At 45.2% G+C, this 15,350-nt stretch overlaps 1 protein-coding gene across 7 annotated transcripts in view; it reads right to left on the bottom strand.

Moving 5' to 3' along the window:
- The window catches only part of CLASP1 (cytoplasmic linker associated protein 1), a 177,558-nt gene extending 162,635 nt beyond the window's left edge, over positions 1-14,923 (bottom strand). For all 7 annotated transcript variants that reach the window (XM_030454748.1, XM_030454749.1, XM_030454750.1 and 4 more), the window contains exons 1-2: positions 14,861-14,923; positions 2,828-3,302 (exon numbers count right to left, since the gene is read on the bottom strand). In XM_030454748.1, coding sequence (XP_030310608.1) covers positions 2,828-3,022 — 195 coding nt within the window. In that variant the 5' untranslated portion in view covers positions 3,023-3,302; positions 14,861-14,923. The remainder of the gene's footprint in view (positions 1-2,827; positions 3,303-14,860) is intronic.
- Positions 14,924-15,350: the final 427 nt, after the last annotated feature.

Raw genomic sequence — 15,350 nt, 5'->3', positions numbered from 1 at the left:
TCATGTCTCCTTGACTTTAAAAGCATCCTGAATTATCCAAGTGCCTTCTGCACCTAAGGCAGCTGCCAGTTTACAGAGCAGGGGTCAGTGACGAGGTCACAAGGCCATTTGCTAGATGAGTTTGAGTGCTGAATGCTGTCAGAAGTGTGTTAGGTCTCTCTCCATTTCACACATGATGCTCTTACAAACCTGGACAGCACCAAAGAGAAGAATTTCTTCACCCTTCCTTTATCCCATTTTTCTGCATCACTTGAAAGACTGCATTGTCTCCAACCCCAGAGCTGAGGTCAAGGACTTCACAGAGTAATGTCAGATTAAAATAGAAACAATGAATAAAACCCATCAAAGCCTAAAAATGTCAATGATGATCATGACTTAATAGCTCAAGCTTGTATGCCAGTGAGGGAGACAGTCTCCCTGTAAATGAGCCCTCCCTGTAAATGCACAGTAATTTCACCATCAGTTGAGGCTCCTTTTAATCCAAACTGAACTGGATTACCTCAGAGATGTCACTTCTCTCTGGTTCACTGATGTTTCCCCAGTGATAACATATAAGCACAAATGTTGGTAGTTTGAAGAATCCTAAACTGGCAGGAGTCATGAATCAACAGGAATGTGTCCCAAGACAATGGGTTTGTTCTCCAAACTCAGTCTACGTCTGAGCACACAGTTTATCAACTTTAGTGTTATAAATTTCAGATCATGCAGATCAAGCCCATACCTCTTCAAATGAAGGGAATGAAATGAGCACAGAAAGACTGCAAATATAATGGCTTTTTCAACCGAGACCTAATGACTGCAGTTAAGCTTTCCAGGTGGCTATTCTAGGGCAGTGATGCTTGGCCTTTCACTCTCAGGGTCATTACACTAATCCATGAAGTGTATCAGATGACACCAGCTACCCTGTTCCCCCTCACACCAGACTGAGCTGAGCTCCTGAACCTTCACCACACAAGCAGTCAAGAAGAAATGCAACAGCAATGCAGATGCAGGCACTAAAAGGAAAGGAAGATGCTGACATATGACTATGCACTAAGCCTTGGCTGGATACTGAAGCAGACCTCACAAGCCGAACCTCCAGGTAGCCAGCCTGCCCCTCTCAAAGGTTTCACATCCTCCATTATGCTCATTGCCTGAAAAAACACCCTCCAGACATCCGAGATGTGCTTTCATTACACTGACTAAAACTGATTAAACACAGCAAATGCTATCTATAGAGCACACATATTAATGAACAGTCAGCTCAGCAGCATGAGTTCTGGAACAGAGTCACTGCAGTATAGAAGCGACACTAGTTCATTACTGAAGAATGAATACCACAGTAAACATTTTATGCATGTAGTTTAGCAGGCAAAAAACTGGGAAAGTGGCTGGAAGAGAACAAGTTATCCTTAAAGAAATTCTGCAAACTAAGTGTGATGCTAGAATTACAAAGTACTGCATAATGCTGTGATCCACATCACTTTGTGAAATCCATGCAAACTGCACATTTTGTAATAATTTCAAGTTTACTGTGTTCGGGTTACCTTTCCATTGAGATTCATGAAAGACCAAGAGAAGGCCAGTTAGCAAGAAAAAGGGAAGTAAGAACACAACACCCTCAGAAGATTGTATGTATGCCACTTGTTAATGACAGCAAACTAAAATTTCATGTGCTTAGCACAGAACGGGTCTGGTTTTCAGATTGCATTGGCTTTGGTAGTTTGATGGTTTGGGGTTTTGTTGGATTTTTTTTTTTTAGTTGTTTTGCCTTTTTTTGTTTGAGGTTGGTTTTTTGTTGTTGTTCTGACATACCAAACATTCTATCACAGCTGTTTGTTGATGAAAAGAGAAAGAAATGCAGCTGTGCAGAGCACATTGACTAATACACTGCAATGTCACAACCACTTGTCAAAATTTCTGTTAAAAATAGTGTAAATTCATCTGAGGATGTTGAGCTCGAGAGCACTCGACCTCCATGGCTAGTCTCTCCTTCACAGTACAACTCTCAGTTAATTATCTTCAGGCTCAGCTCTGTAGGAACTTTAACTCTCACATTTTTCTGGATTTATCAGAAAGGAATATATTTTCCTATGACATCATGTACTACAGCTTAAATACTCTGTTAAACTTGTCAGAGTGCCTTGTGAAGGAACGAGGACAGGAGTTTTCCAAGCCACAGCTGAGAACCCCTCCCCACTCCCACAGTACATGAGAATGGCAGAACTTCCTCATTAAGACCTGTAGGGAGACAAGTCAACATGACAAGGATAACACAGTGAAGTTCCATGTCCTACCAACTCAGTGCAATAATGTCAAATTCAGCCAAACATACACACACACACACACTACCTTTCCTGAGCTAAGTATACTAGACCAATTGTACTGAAGTTACCCACAGAAAATAGGAAAAAAAAGAAAAGTCTAGTAAGATTTATTGCCAGTGAAAAATACTTGTGCTTATGTATATGCTTTTGCAGTTTTATGAACTTCTTTAGTGTGGCAGGAAATCATTGACATTACTAACTACTGGGATGATCAAAGCACGTCACCCGCACAAAGGTACACAAAGAAATCAGGATGTGACAAAGCATGAACACCAAATGTAAAGCCATTTAAAGAAAAACCTTTTTACTGAATTCCGACTGCCTTGAGTCCTCAACGACCTCATGTCATATCAACCTCATATCAACAACCAAGAAATGAGTCAAGAATGGTTCATTTGGCATAATTATCAGTTTACAGAACAGTATACTAGAACATGTACTACCCAAAGTTATACATAAATCAAGTAGCACTTCACTTTGAAACTTCTGACTGTAGCCACATTCCACCTGACAAGTCTTACCTTATAATTGCTGGAATTTACCCAAGAAGTGGCGAGTCCATCAACCATTTTATCCAGCATAGTTTGATCATGTTCAAGATCATTTGACTTCTGTTTATCTGAAAAGTAATCTATCAATTCCTGGCCAACTTGAAGTCTCTTTCCAACATCCTTCTGCAGCACCTGCGCTAAGCAGTACTCCATACTGGGCTCCATACTGTCTTAGAAATACAGCACCAGCAAGAAAGCTAGAGGGCAGCAGGTCCAAAAAATCCCTCTATAAATGTACACAGGAGGTCGCCTCTTTGTTCGATGAAGGTTACTGAGTGTCTGGGTTTCAAAGATGCAATTCTGAGAATGGCAACAATGCACCATGTGTGTGTGAACAGCAGCTGGCAGGATATTAAAAGTCCAATTTAAATAACTAGTAATAGATGAAGAAGCAAGCTGTGCTGTACTGTTGAGTCTGCAATAATTCCCAATTCAGCAGTCCATTCTGAAAGAAATTAAAAAGAACAGTATTATAGGTTAAATTGAGGCTGGAGAAAAAAAAAAAAAGATTGAATTCATGTCACAAAATAGGTTATTCACATACAGCTGAGAAGCTGTGATAAGCTGGATACGAGCAGCATCGTTCTATTTTAGGAATCAGACAAGGTAGGTCAGGACAAAAACATTTGGTTACTCTTTACAACAGCAGCCACCCATCAGTTCCCTAGAAGTTTTAGTGACAGTAAATCTGGGGCTTAAGTAAGAGCTGACTGACTAGTAATCAATATTAGTGCAACTACCACTGTCACCACCCACCCACCAAGGTAGAGACAAAATCTTTAAGCAGGTCACCATGACAACACATCTGCTTTAAGAAGTGAAAGCAGGAAGAGGTCTGGATCCTGTTTTGACTGTTGGCCTTCAGAAATCAATGCCAGCAGCTGGCCTGCAAGTCACAGCACAACCACTGGGCTCCTGAAACACAAAACTAGCATTTTTCGTAACCAAGTGCCCAAGCTGTTTCCAGGCTTGTTCTGTTATATCCCAACTACACATCCATGAAACAGTCTAGTGTAAACACAGTCCTATCAACAGTGCCCGTGGTGTCCTGAGAATGAAGGCCATATACCAGAAAGGTCACACAACCTTTGCTGCCATTAAAAGGCACAGCATCACCTGTGAAGTAAGCTTTTGGCTTATGCATAAACAACACTGGCTATATTTTGAGTTTGGTTATGGTCTTCAACCCTAGAAACTCTCCTGCCCAAAGACTTCACTAGGGATCCAGCTGCAGCTTTTATGTCCCTCTGTCTGCAGCCAAATAAATTCCTTGCAGGGAGCCAGGGAACAGGCCTCAGGCCTGCTGTCCACCCTCCCACTGATCAAGGTTCCCAGCATCACCACACTGCTTCCCAAAGCTCTCCCTCTTCACAGGTTAGCTCTTTCAGATAGGGGTGTTAAAATCCAGAGCATCTTTTTGTTTCCTATCTAATAATATCTAAAGATAGAAATCTGCCCTACTTTTTCTTATCAGCATGAGGAAAGCAGGTCAAGCTCAGAGCAAGGGAAGAAGCTGTGCAGCAGACACCTGGTTCCATAAACAACTGGAAGGAAGCTGGAGACACAAGCTCACTAATTGGAAGCACTGGGGCAGCAAATCTAAACACCTTCTGCTTGAGCAAATAAGGCCTTCACACCAGTCCTAATAAAAAAAAGCAGAACTCACAGTAGATGGGATTCACACAAGAACCCTAGCATGGAAACAAGAGCATAACTCACACAGCAGACTGCTTTAAGTACCTTGGCTCACCTCCATCCTCCTTGGCCAGAATTATAAACTGCCACATCTTAACACCAAACACAGCATCTAGAGGCAGCACAGAGGTTTGTGGTCCTGAATTTCCCCAGCCCTTCAAGTGCTGCCAGACATGATGTTCCAGCTGCCCACACTGGCTACCACTGCTTATTCACCAGGCAAAAGGAGTCACCAAGAGCAGGTCTCCCTGTTCCAGACAGTTCAGATCCCCGCTGGCTGACAGCAATCAGAACTGGTTCTGTACATCCAGGGACACACCTCAGCCAACCGCCTGGCAAATCCTACCATTAGCCAGAAGGGATTGTTTGTGCCTACAGACTAAACTCCCTCCTCACCAGCAAAATCTCATCCTCCAAAAGAGCATGGAAGCATTAGCTGCAACTGCATACACAGCACTGAGGGCTTTAAGTTAGTGCTAGAACAGGTTACTCCTTGCAACCACAACCCCAACCTGAACTAAGTAACATAGCAAATTGTCCATTTGCTTTAAGTCACTTCAAGAGCAATTTGACTTTCCATTTTAACATTGTTAACACCATCTCAATCAATAGCCTTAGAGCTATGCCTTTCTTCTTTGTAAGAGAGAGACACTTGTTCCAAAGCAGAGGAAAGCCATCTCTTACTGCTGAAGCTACAGTTTCTCACTTGTTTCAGTTTAGCACCGACTCTGAAAGCTGGAAGTTCTCCCAACCTCAACCAAAATGCTTCACAACATGGCACTGACTACCCATGGCAGCACAGACAAAGAACAGGGCTGTTTTAAGTAATCCTAAAAGCACAGGAGAAGTCTTCCCCCAAGTCTCCCTGTCTGTACCTTTTAATACTGGTCCCTGCCCTCTAGCATGGGCCGGTCTTGCCCCCTGCTGAAGGCACCATTATATACAAGAGTCTTTAAGCATCTAACAGAAGGGTTTTCACACAGCAAAATATTTCACTGGATACTTTGCAAGCAGAGCTACCAGAGTAGGGGCAGGTAATTGATATTTAGCAGCTGCCATGTTTTAGCTGAACCCTTTCAAGTGTGGTTGGCTTCTGGACTCCAGAAACCGCATACCTGTTCATAAGGGGACTCTTCTGCTGAACTGGATAGAACATGGTGAAGGAAGTCCCCATATTGCTGTTAAAATGGAAATGTGGAACTTGCTCAAACTTGAAAATTCATACAGGAAGGTGTGAATGACAGTCAGTCACCACAAAATAGACATTTTTTAATTAACTTCACACAGAGACAAGTCCCAACACATCCAAGAAACCATTAGCTGGCCATACTGCCATGAGAAAGGAAAATTAAGTCTCAAGTCTTTATTCTATGTGGTTTACATTTGAGCTTGTAAGTCTCTGCCTACAAGCAAAACTAATTTAACCAAACTAATACAAACAAATCTCTCTCTCAAGTTCCTCATTTTTCAAACATGTAAAGAAAGGCATAGAATTTGGTTATTCTAAGAATTATGGTGCACTAGAGTGGAACAGATTTGTGTCATAACCTTGATGACTGTAGTCTAAAGATCCACTATACATTATGGCACCACCACCAAACATATAAAGGCAAGAAGAGGCAGAAATACCTTTGAATCCTGGGGAAAACAAATAGTAAGTCAGGAGGAAAGGCTCAAGCTGGTTTGCATTTACCAGCAGTGTTTAAACTGCACTTTAACTTAAAAAAACTTTTTCACACATGTTAGGAAGTCTGTTGACTCCCCTCTTCCTCACAGGAGGAAGTGCAAAAAAATACCACTTGAGACAACCAAGACCCAAAGTGACAAACAATGAACCTCCCAGACAATAGCATGTATCCCATAAAGTTTGAAATCAACAGGAGAGATGCTCCTCACATCACAAGCTTTGGAAAAAACAAGTCTACAGCCTCAGACTCAGAGGTCTGCTGCTGTTCCCTGTAGGATTTAAAAGCCCTGGGGTTTGGGTAGCCAGTGTTAAGATACAAACAGTCTAGGACTAGGATTTTGAATACAACTACTCAACCCAGATACTAACACCATAACACCATAAATGCTGGTACAATCCACAGCAAAGCAACTGGCTCAGCATGTAAAATAAGTTAATCCAAATAATAAGGAAATACTTGATACCCAAGATACTGCAGAAACATGAAAATGGGTACATAAGCAAATTAACATTTTCCAATGCTTTGGAGAAACCTCTTCACCTCAGATGAACTGAAACAGCATTATTTGCAACTGTCAAGTCAGACGTTATTTTAGGAGACCTTTACAGGAAACTTTAAAGTATTCTTCCTCTCCATGAGGAAGAAAACCTGAAGCATGTAAAGAATGCAATACTATTCTCCTGGAGAATAATCTGCAGTTGGGAGCTCTTCCAACATAGCTATTCAACTTTTACAATTACATCCCACTTTCTTCTGCTCTAGTCATCAAGTTTAGTTATAATATTTCTCCTGTTTCACCATGTTCATATGCCAGCAAACCAGTGCAGTCTGCAACCTCACCAGTCAACTGCTCTAACACCAATAACTTAGGACACAAGCTTGCAGAGAGACAAAATATTGCTGCCACCCACAATCACTTCAGGCAAGAGCCAGTGCCATTCAACCAGCCCTTTCTAGTCACTTTCCTGAAGGCATCTCTGCTCCTACTTCCAGCCAGTAACCTTAACTTGCTAACATGACAACACTTCTTTGGTGTTTTTTTTCTTTTACACGGCTAGCTGTAGCCCAGCAGCTGTAGAAGTAACACAGCAACAAAGTAAGCCAGGAACCCTCCTCCTTCACTGGTCTCAGGACCAAACTGCATGCAAACTTCAGTGTAAAATTATTTTAAGTTACATAAGGCAGACCTTGACTTTCTTGAACCTTGACCTTCACAACAAAAAACTTCAAGGTCTCAGCCCCAGACAAATGCATTTTTTCAAGTATAAAAAAATCTGCAGGCATCAAATCTGCAATAGCTCCCCACAACAGGAATGTGGGCAGTGTAAATACCTCATAATGGGGTTTGCCAGCCAAGCCCCCATGGGCAAGAGCTATCAGACAGATATCTAGGAGAGTAACTAGAAATCATGTTCAGCAAAGCCCAGATGGAGATATCACCAAGAAGGCAGAACTGCAGCTCTGCATGAAGGCTGGAAACCTTTAGCCCTTTGTTCACTGTTCCCTATTTTTGCTTCAACTGGTCCGGTTGAATTTGCTATCACCTGCCCAGAGGGGATTTGGTATCAAGCCTTTACAAAGTATGACACCCTCTAAGCACTTGAACCTACTCTTCCTTCCCTGTGCTAGTGGCAGTGGAAAAAGCAGCTGTGCTGATAATCTTCAACCTCAAAGTATTCTTAGTTGCTCAAACTCTCTGAGAGAATGAGGTGACAAGTCCTACTTGAACAAAGAATCCTTTTCTGAAGCCAAAAGCAGTTTGTAGGAGACACCCACACAGCAACTCAATAGATGAGTTCCCCTTTTTGTTCACCTGTCCCATCAGAAGGCAATAATGCTTCTTTAGTGACTGGGAATATTGCACAATCACTGTGATTGTTTTAAATGAGTAATTATTGCTGCCTTGTAGTTGAGCCTCCCCCTAATCCAAAAATGGTATCTTAGATTTCCAGCCTGACAACTCATGCTTTGCTAATGAGCTGACGGGACAGCCCCGTGTTTATCTCAAGTGTCCTCAGTGTCTGCACTCCTCCCACACCCCATACACACTGCCTGTACTCAGAGAGAGCAACCACCAGGTTGCCAGGACAGCCTATTACTTTTCAGGTACTTGCCAGGACAGCCTTGCTGGTAAGCACAGCACTGCCCATGTGGATGAAGATTCCTTGTTGGAAGCATTATTAGGTGTCCAAAGGAGGGTTTCTTTCTTCTCCCCCAGCATCAGCCACACCAAGGAAGCATTTGTAAAATGCAGACTTTGTGGGCAGTTCACCTTCAGGAGAACCGCATCTGGCTGAAGGCTTGCTAGGACTCTGAAGTACTGGTTGTTTTTCAGGTGTAAAGTACAGGCAGTAACCAACCTACAACAACCAAGGAACAACTTCACTGCCATGAGGAAAACTGAGGCAGATTTCAAGAAGGAAGATGGCTGCAAGATTTCCAAGGCTTAAGCTAACTAAGGCCTCCTAAGCCTCACACAATACTTCTAGAACAGATGCCAGCTGTAAAAGTTGCATTACCCTACCCTGGAGAAGAGGAGAGATGAGCTTCAGATACAAGGAACTGAAGTACTGCTATAGTGCAAACACTAAAGTTTTGCATTGCTGCCCCCATAACTGAACACCTCACACAGGGCTACCAATTTCAGTGAGGCATCATCTTCAAAAAAAATCTCACAAGTAATAAAGCTGCAGCAAATTGAGACAACTTGCAGGTCATCTCAATGTGACCCAAACACCTTTCACTAATGGAACCACTTTGCAGAGTGGGAGTAACCCTTCCAGAGCAGGGTAGAAAATCAGATGAGCTGTAACATCCTCTGTTTCCCTAATACAACCCCTCTCTGAAATTAGCTTGGTTTTAACTTTGTCTGAGATCAAGGACAAGTCTGGAATGAGCTTTCAAGGTCTCCTTCCTCAGTAACAGTTTGAACATTGAGATGCAGATTAAAAGCCCACTGTTATGAGCTGCTCCATGGGACTCCCTCTCTCAGGCATCTCAGTTCATAATTCTAAGGTATCACATTATAAGAACCTTATTAGAGGCTACTGGACTGCAGGGGAGGAAAAAAAGAAAAAAAACACACACCCCCAAAACTAACTATCCTCATGGTACTTTACCTTGTGAACAAGAACTTAAGTTATGTGTTTGTGTGTACAAAAATTCACTTTCCCTCATTCTGGAGATCTACTCCTAACTTATGGCCTGCAGACTCCAGCTCCCACACCTGTGGGTCCATGGCCAGCAAACCATATAGAACTGGGTCTCTGGGACTTCCAGCTCTGCTCTGCAATGTCAGTGCCACAGCTGAACAGGGTCCCCTGAGGGGCCTTGGTGCTGCATCCCAGAACAGAGATAGCATCCACCCCCATTCCCACTGCAACTATGAATGCAGCACAAAACTTTCCACTGCCATGTCCTAGCCCTCTCTTCCACATTCCAGCAGCAATATTGGATCATCTGGAAAATTATGGGAAGAAAAGGAAGAGACTTTCACTTGTAGCCTCATGGGTAAAATGCTTAGAAGGTCTGGATATAGAACACTGAGAATGAGAGCAGGGTGGCACATTACTTGCCAGACGGCCAGCAAGATGACTGGATTCACAGCACACAGAGAAATCTTGTGATTTCTATTTGTACTGCAATATGTAAAGTCCCTCAGACTAAGATCACTAATTTAGCTGGCCCTGAAGATGGAAAGCACCCCTTAATGTAAATCAGATGAAGAAAAAGGTGGGAGAGTATTTTACAGGCAGGTCGAAATTCAGTGTCTTTCTCAGAGTCACTGCAAAATAAGTCTCCAGTGGGAACTGAAGGCAAGATGCTGTCTTCAGGAAAGAAAACACCCATACCATCTCGTGCTGGTGCAGGACCAGGATAACCTAGTTTTGAAGAGATCAGTGGGTCTGATATAAATTCCATAGTCAAGAAATTCTCCAGGGCCTCATCCTTCCTACTGATGTATAACTGGCTAGTGACACAGAAGTTTTTGTGTACAAGTCCAAACCATGACTCTTCTCAAAGGAAGTACTTGAGAGACAAGTGCTACCAGTAAAATAACAAACTGGAATGGAAAAATAATATTCAAGATCATACAAGCCCTCATAGGACACCAACTGTCCAACTAAGCATCTTTTAGTAAGATTTCTTCCTCCTGCACCCCACACATCATTTTCCCAAAACATGCATGTGCATTTTAGACAATGTGAACAAAATGTGTGATGTGGGAGTAGAGAATGGAAAAAAAAACCTCTACAACTCCATGCTGTCTACGGCTCAAATAAATTCACTCACAGAAGAGCCCTGGGCAGGTAAGCAGATATTAACAGCCACAGACAAAAGCACCGACTTACATGAATACTTGTGACAGCAAGTCCTGCCAAAATACTGCCAATATGGAAACCAATCAGACAGACAAAACTTAAGAAGGCAGGAACTCAGAAGTCTACCTCTGGGATACAGCAGCAGCAGTTTTTAAGTCAACATTTTTGGAAAAAAGTTTATTTTCTTGGTCTATCTTCAGGCTTCCCAGCTAACATACACCTCTTCCCCAGTGACTCTGAACAACAGCTTGTCTGGATGACAAAACAGAGCCTTTTGCCTGTCCCTGCCAGCCCTCATGGAAAATTGCTGTCCAAGAACAGAAGAACTTTCAGGGGAACAGCAGAAACCTGTACCTAGGATCAGTTCATCTTCAGGGAGGGGAAGAAGAGTAACCCTCTCTGCTCAGGTATAAGTAGATTCTATTCAACCAGGCATCTGCAACCACAAATAAGCAGATGACCAAAAAATCCACTCCAACACAGATAGCAAGGAACTGCAGAAAGCCACCACTACACTTAAAATTTAGAAAACAGTGGGTTGAGGGAGCAGAAACTGGTTTTGTCTGACAATACTATGAATTAGGCTGAAAATCTAGTGGCAGTTAAGAGATTGCTGGGCTAAGTTACAGGCAGAGACCTCTTTGCAATTCATCCCTTCTGCTCAGCATCACTTTGAAACAGAGGTAGGTCAGAATCTGACTTCATTTTGATCAGATCTTTGCCTCAGCAAATTATTGTTGGCTCAATTTGGCTTTAAGTATCTTGGAATCTAAAGCATCTACAAGTAAAGTGTAAGGAGAGAGTCCCAGTTTAGACCTGAAACACAGAAATGCTGCACCAGGGACTGGCCTGGGTAGGTTATTTCACCTATTATTTTGCTGGAAGGAAAAACAAATTATAGATTCAGATATGCCCACTCCTTTCCAATAAACTAATGATGATGACGCTCTTCTAACAATTAATTTTGCTGCTCCTACTTGGCATACTGTCTCTAGATGCAGAATGGACACCTCCCTCCTTGCAGAGCCAATCACAGAGATTTAATTAAGCAACAGGACAGGAAAACAGATGAACTCAAACCATAACCATGAATTGAGATCAAATCTCTTGGAGAGCACCTGCAGCATCTCAGACCACAAAACCCATTTGTTACCCTCCAATCACCTGAACAGTTACTACTACACATTATTTGGATTTGGGGTGGTTTTTGTGCAAGAGTACTGGTGCTGCCAGAGAGGAGAAAGTCTTCTCTCATGTTTATCACACAGTCAGACACTAGTGCAGAGTAGAGCACCAAGGAACTTGTATTTAGCTGCTCAGTATCATGCTGTGCAAAGCCCTTAATCAGCTCACGTCAGGCTTTCAGATAGCTGTAAGGACTGATAACAGGTCAGTCCAGTACACAGTATCCAAAACACTGACAGGGCTCTGAAGAAAAATGGAACGCAAGCTTCAACACTGCACAGAGGTTGATGGAAATTAAGAAACAGAGATGAGCACCATTATAAGGTAGGGTACAGCTGCTCTGCACAAGACGGCCACAAACAACATCCCTTCAAAGGAACTGAACCCCTTTCCTCAGTCTGAACACATAAATAGACAAAACCAGTAATTTTTATTCACTCGGCTACGAGACCCTTTTCTACTTTTCAGCATTATTTTTTTAATGCACCAGCAACTGGCTGCTGTAAGGTGTGCTGTCAGAATCCAGAAGGAAGCTCCAATTACAACTGTCAGCCGAGGAGGCAGCCGTGAGCAGCAGCAAGCCAGCTCCAGAGGCACGCTGAGATTTCCAGCCCTAGTCTAGGCAAGGTTCAAGATAATGAGAGACTGAGGGTGACACATGAACAGGATCCAAAGTCATCTGGGGCCAGAAGGATACCTGTAATGGCAGTCCAACAAAGCTTCAAAGCCATAGATTTGCCTGTATGTTGAAATGGGGAGGTGAATGCAGGGGAGGGTAATTACTTTATCCACCTGAACATCTCCCATCCAGTCTCTTTCACACTTCTTACAACACAACATGACCTGCCTCTAACACAAAGGTTGTTGGGGGCAAGATCTAGCTCCTCATGTAACTCATTATAGAAGCAATCAGACCTGCTGTCAGCATTCATCCTCTAAAAACCAACAGACCAAATGGCTGATGGATAGGTCAGCACACACATATGATGCGTAGGGAAGCGTGATGTATATGCAGGAAACACAGATCTATCACTTCAGTTTGAGTTTTGCTGCTTAAATATCTGGGGTTTGTAACACTTAAGTTGTAGTTCAGATTTAAGATTCCTGCAGAACTTGAGAGATGACTGGAGAACCATCTCTCAAACGTAGGCACTCTCCACAATTGTCCCTCTAGGGAACATCATATGAACAAGAGAAGCATTTCCATCTCACAAGCACACGGATGTCTCACTTTTAGCACTGTACAGCATCAGTCAAGTGAAGCAAGGCCAAAGTATTTAACTTCATGGCATTTTTATTTCTAAACAGAAACTTCTGAAGCTGTCTGATCAATTCTAAGTACTTCACAGAAATGCTGAGGGCATCAGTGTGGAAAAAAAAAATCAATTTATGTTTGCACCAATTTTTTTTACAAAACAGAAACAAGAGTGACTATGAAATGGAGAAAGTATCACCCATAGTGACACAGTCATTATTCTGTCCCTCTCGTAACTTCCAGGCTTCAGTCCCACTAATTGACAGGGTACAGAGAAAGCAAAATCTGGACTTTGCCAAGCCCAGAACTGCAGCACAAAAGCTTGTTACTGCTGTGATAAGGAAGACTCTGAATGTAACAGTACTGCACTTGTTGTAGTCCTTTACTCTAGTGAAATCTCATCACTATCAGAAGTTCTCAAACCTATTCAGCTGCAGTCCCCTCTCCCATCCCAAAACTCTTTTCAACCCAGTTCAGAATCCCACACAGAAGCAAACACACTTTCTAAAGCCTTTGCAAGATCAAATTGAGAACTATGTATATAAACAGCAGATTTACATCCTCATGTACCAAGCTACAGTACTTCTGTTTGTCTGCTACAGCACCCAGTTAGCATCAAGAGGAACATGCAACAGAGATGCAACTCCTCAAGAGATGCAGAGAAGCAGTGTGCACTACTGAGCAGCAAAATGGACTCCACTGGCACAAGCACTGAGGTGGAGACCACATCTCTGCCCTGCCAACACCAGCTTGGCACAGGCTTCTTAGCTTCACCCTTGTCTCCTTTACTAAAGGTTGATTTATGAATTAAGTCTAAAAGGGACAAAGACTTACTGGTCAGAACAAGCTGGTAAGCCTCACCTCTACTCCACCACAGGCTTCCAGCATAACCTTGCATTTGTCACACTGCCTCAGTTTCCCCCCTTTCTCAAGCTGTGCAGGGGGCTGGGGAAGGGGCAGCTTTTCCCTTCTTCCCAGATATCTTAAGACACACACATTGGAAAGACCTTTAACACAGCTCACGAAGGCCTGCATAAACACACTGCCAAATAACTGCATTTTATTTGCTCAGACCTAGCATCTCTCCGAGGCATTTTTTGCAGCATCTGTCTAATTATCAAACCACCTCTTTGTGCAGGCACAAACTTCCAGTCTTCACCCAACCTACATTAAAACCTTGATAAAAATAGGCGAGGTAAAGCACGACACGTGCACAGAAAGGGCCAAAAACAAGCGCTCCATCCACCCAAATCCTAGGACGCCTCTGAAAACACAGCAGCCTCAAGACGTTGCCATAACCCCCACTGCCGACTGAACGCAGCGCGGCTCCACTTCACCTCCCTTCCTTTAGCGTCTGTACCACCGGAGACCCTCCCAAGCGGTCGCAGCACCGCTGCCTCCCCCGGCGGCTGCTGCACGGCCGGCGCTGGGCGGCCCCGCTCCCACCGGCCGGTACGGCCCTGAGACCGCTCCGCTACCGCCCCGAAAGCGGCCGGGACCGGCCAGACACCCCCCGCCCAGAGGCGGGAGACCGAGGGGCGCCTCGCCGCCAGCCGTTAGGCCCCGGCAGCCCCCGCACCCCCGGCTCCCGCTGCGGCCGTTACCCCGCCGGACCGCCCTCCCCTTCCAACACACCGCACCGCCAGGCGGACCGGGAGCCGCGGGCGGGACGGCCCCAGCGGCGGCCACCGCACTCCACCCCGCCCCGCTCCCCTCACGGCTGCGCTCGACCGGCGGCACCACACAAAGCCCCCCGGCCGCGATTCTCCCCCACCACCATTACACGCCCCGCACACATACATACAGACACACACCCCGGCGCGGCTGCCCGCCCCGCCCAGCCCCATGCCGGCGGTACCTGTCGGTCGCGGCGGGGAGGCGGCAGCGGCGGGGCGGGGGCCGTAGCCGAGGCCGGGGCCAGGCGGCGCTCAGAGCCGGCGGCATCGCCCGCTGCGCTGCATGGCTGCGCCCGCCCCGCTGCCACGGAAAGAATGGGAGACAGCGCGCACGCGCCACTCGCACCCCGCCCGCGCCGGCGCGTCACCGCCTCGCGCCTCCAGAAGGCTCCCGGGGCGGCAGCGCGCATGCGTGCGCGCACCCCGCACCCTCCTTCCCCCCGACCCCGCACCATAGAGCGGCGCGGGGAAGGCTAGAGAATACACTCCTCGAGACGTTCTCTATGGTAGGGGCACGGATAGGGAGCCCCCTCCCCCGCCTCCCAGGGCGGCCGCGGTGAGGTCAGCCTGCGCGGGGCGCGTGCGCAAGGGCGGCACCGCCCCCTCCCCATCCCCCGCCCCCCGCAGCGGCCGTTAGGGGCGGGCGCGGTCGCCATGGCGACGCCGCGCGCG

The sequence above is a fragment of the Calypte anna genome, chromosome 7, assembly GCF_003957555.1.
Source record: "Calypte anna isolate BGI_N300 chromosome 7, bCalAnn1_v1.p, whole genome shotgun sequence".
Taxonomy (NCBI): Eukaryota; Metazoa; Chordata; class Aves; order Apodiformes; family Trochilidae; genus Calypte; species Calypte anna.
The sequence above is the reverse complement of the archived record's forward strand: the minus strand, read 5'-3'. Positions and strand labels throughout refer to the sequence as shown.